At 56.4% G+C, this 3339-nt stretch overlaps 1 protein-coding gene across 2 annotated transcripts in view; it reads right to left on the bottom strand.

The window, feature by feature from the left end:
* ARHGAP8 (Rho GTPase activating protein 8) overlaps positions 1-3339 on the bottom strand; it is a 96396-nt gene that overhangs the window by 8250 nt on the left and 84807 nt on the right. For both annotated transcript variants that reach the window (XM_017529497.2, XM_037738908.1), the window contains exons 9-10: positions 2288-2365; positions 1342-1470 (exon numbers count right to left, since the gene is read on the bottom strand). In XM_017529497.2, coding sequence (XP_017384986.1) covers positions 1342-1470; positions 2288-2365 — 207 coding nt within the window. The remainder of the gene's footprint in view (positions 1-1341; positions 1471-2287; positions 2366-3339) is intronic.

Raw genomic sequence — 3339 nt, forward strand, 5'->3', positions numbered from 1 at the left:
CTCGTGATCCACCTGCCTCGGCCTCCCAAAGTGCTGGGATAACAGGCTTGAGCCACCGCGCCCGGCCCCACTGTCTTCATTTCTTTTCCTCCCTCCCTCTCCCCTCTCCCTCCCTTCCTTCTGGTCTTTTCTTTCCCTCCCTCCCTCCCTCCCTCCCTCCCTTCCTTTTGGAGATGGGGTCTTGCTCTTTTATCCAGGCTGCTACAGTGGTATGAGCATGGCTCACTGTAGCCTCAAACTCACAGGCTCAAGCCCTCTCCCACCTCAGACTCCTGAGTAGCTGGGAGTACAGGTACATGCCACCAAGCCCAGCCAATTTTTAAAATCTTTTGTAGAGATGGGGGTCTCACTGTGTTGCCCAGGGTGGTCTAAAGCTCTTGGGCTCCCAAACTGCTGGGATTACAGCCATGAGCCACTGTGCCCAGCCTGGGTCTTTTTTTCCCAACTCATGACTACTTTTGTGCCAGTAAAACTTATTTTAAACAAACTGGCATGCTTTTCTCCTGTGAATGTGACTTTTGTCAGAATAACGAGTTATGGGGTTCCCGTAACTGCTAAGATGGGTAGCAGGAAAGGGTGTCTTTCTTCCCTACAGAGGATTGCTCAATATGACTACACTCTCTGGTCTGTTCGTTGGTGCTTATCTGGAAGAGAACACAGGTGTGTTATCTTCCTGACAGGAGGCAGTGGTGCGAACCAGAGCTGGGTCCTTCTCCTCCCCGGGGGACTGGGAGCAGCATCCCATTTGAAAAGATCGTGCTCGATGACTTAGAAGAAGACCTGAGTGGTTTTAGGGTTCTTTTGAGGCATCAGTTTTCTTAGCATTGCCGGCATTTTGAGATGCTCTTATGGAGTTGTTTTTCAGTCACCTGTGCTTAGCCACCCTGAGCATCTGACCCATCACAAAGCGCCTGCAGGATCACACTCTACAACTGCTCAGTTTGTATCATATATACTTGGCATCCTACAGTGATTTGGGAGAAATACTGAGAGCCCCTTTCTAGATGAGAGAGCTGAGGGTCTGCGGGCTGGGACCGGGATGACGTCCCCAAATCTAGAGAGACCCTCCATTACCCTGCCTCCCGGTCCAGCTGCGCCTGAGAGACTAGCCGGGCCAGCCCCGACCAAACCCACCTCTTCTGCCCTTAGACAGTGGGGCCTGGCTGTGCCTCCTGCAGCAGCCGCAAGGACCCCCTCTCTTGCCCTGCCGTGCCAGGTGGCAACAACATGAGGGTGGGTGCACGCCACCTCAGCCACCCCAGAGCCTAACCCTGGGCCAGTAGCTGGGGAACAGCATTTGAAGACCAGGCTCCCCACCCCCGCCCCGAGGCAGCTACTCACAGGTGATCCCAAGAATCTGCTCGTAGGCCTGGAAGGTCAGCAGTGGCTGGGGCAGCTCTCGAAGGAAGGTCTTCAGGATCACGGCAGGGATGTGAATGTCCCCATAGTCGTCAAAGTTCACGGGCTTCCCTGCACACAGAACACAGCACCGCTGAGGTCTGCACCCCGGCCTGGGCACTGTCGCTGCAGAATGAGCTCTGGGACATGTGGTGTGACATGTCCAGATGGGAAGCACCTGATGCTGTCCCCACCTAGAAATGGGGGTGCTCTGGCCCCATCAGTACTGATACCGCCCTCACCGCCTCCTCGTGGGCTCCCAGTGGAGGCTGGGGTGGGCTGCTGGCTTCTCTGTGGCATGCTGTGGCTCCTGGCTACAATGCCAGCTCCTTGAGGCCAGGCCCTAGGCCTGAGACAGGCAGGCCTGAGCTCAGCCCCATGCCCTCCATGACTGTATAATGCACAATCAACTGTGGGAGCGAGCAGGACAGAGCACAAATCTCGCCAGCAAGACAGCAGCTTCATCAGTGTCAGTGCAATGCGTCCTCAGCTCAGGCCACTGCCCCTGCCCGCAGGTTACACATGGCAGTTAAGGAAGCCAGGCTGAGCCAGTTCGGGGGAGCTGTCAGACAAAATACCAGCTTCCCTGCAATGCAGCGTGTCTCCTGAAAGCTCGTGCCCGCCTGGTGCAGATGGAGAGAACCTAAGGGCAAAATGGCATCGTGCAGCCACCTTGTCCCAGCAGGGCCTGGGGGTCTGGACAAAGGGTCCCCACTCTGGACTACCAGTGGGCTCCTCGGTGGCTCCTGGGCAGCTGCCCCTGCCCTGAGCATTTTCTGGGAGTTGGATGGGTTTCAGGGGTGCTACACTGCCTCTGCTCTGAGGCCCAGGAGCCCTGTGGTCGCTGGCCGGGCAGTGGTTTGGGGCTCAGGCTGCGGGGCGCCCTCACCGTGGTTGTAGAGCCTCTGAATCTCGCGGACGGTCTGCACGCTGGCGGATCTGCGGAAGAGGCCCTCGGTGCGCAGGCCTGCGGGAGAGGAGCTTCCGGGTAATTCACGAATCCCAGCCCATTGGAATTCCAGAACGTTCTATGACGCCCCCCTTGCCCGCCGCATCACCCAGCTGTGCTGCTCTCCGGCCTTCCCCTCACTACAGCTTACCCCCACCTTTATTTATTCCTCAAATCTTTTCCATATTCCCCAGCCCAGCTGGTTTCCCACCTCTGTGGTCCATGGAAAGGGAAGGTGGAAAGAGACAGATTCTGAACTCGGACAGTCCAGCTCTGCCTACCAGCTGTGTAACCTCAGAGAAGACACTCACCCTCTCTGAGCCTATCTGCCTTGTTTATCTACAGAGTGAGGCTACGAGCTCCTGTCTCCAAGGGCTGCAGAGGACTGGACAAGGTGATCCCTGATACGTGCCTGGCACCCAGAGGCCTCCAGACATGCGGCTTCCCAGGAGGGCGAGGGCTGAGCTGCCCAGCACAGCAGCCACTGGCTGTACATGGGGATTTAACTGAAAATTAAAAATCCAGTCACTCAATTACATGAGCCTCGTGTGAACTGCTCTACTGGGCTCCTCCACAGTGGCTGGTGGCTGCTGTTTAGACGGTGCAGATAGAGGTGATGGCAAGTTCTACTGGGCAATTCTGATAGAGTTGACTGTGGGCCGGGCGCGGTGGCTCACACCTGTAATCCCAACACCTGGGAGGCCAAGGCGGGCAGATCACTTGAGGTCAGGAGTTTGAGACCAGCCTGGCCAACATGGTAAAAACCCATCTCTATTAAAAATACAAAAAATACTAGCTGTGAGGCCGGGCGCGGTGGCTCACGCCTGTAATCCCAACACCTGGGAGGCCGAGGCGGGCAGATCACTTGAGGTCAGGAGTTTGAGACCAGCCTGGCCAACATGGTAAAAACCCATCTCTACTAAAAATACAAAAAATACTAGCTGTGAGGCCGGGCGCGGTGGCTCACACCTGTAATCCCAGCACTTTGGGAG

Source organism: Cebus imitator, unplaced genomic scaffold, assembly GCF_001604975.1.
Source record: "Cebus imitator isolate Cc_AM_T3 unplaced genomic scaffold, Cebus_imitator-1.0 Scaffold59, whole genome shotgun sequence".
NCBI lineage: Eukaryota > Metazoa > Chordata > Mammalia > Primates > Cebidae > Cebus > Cebus imitator.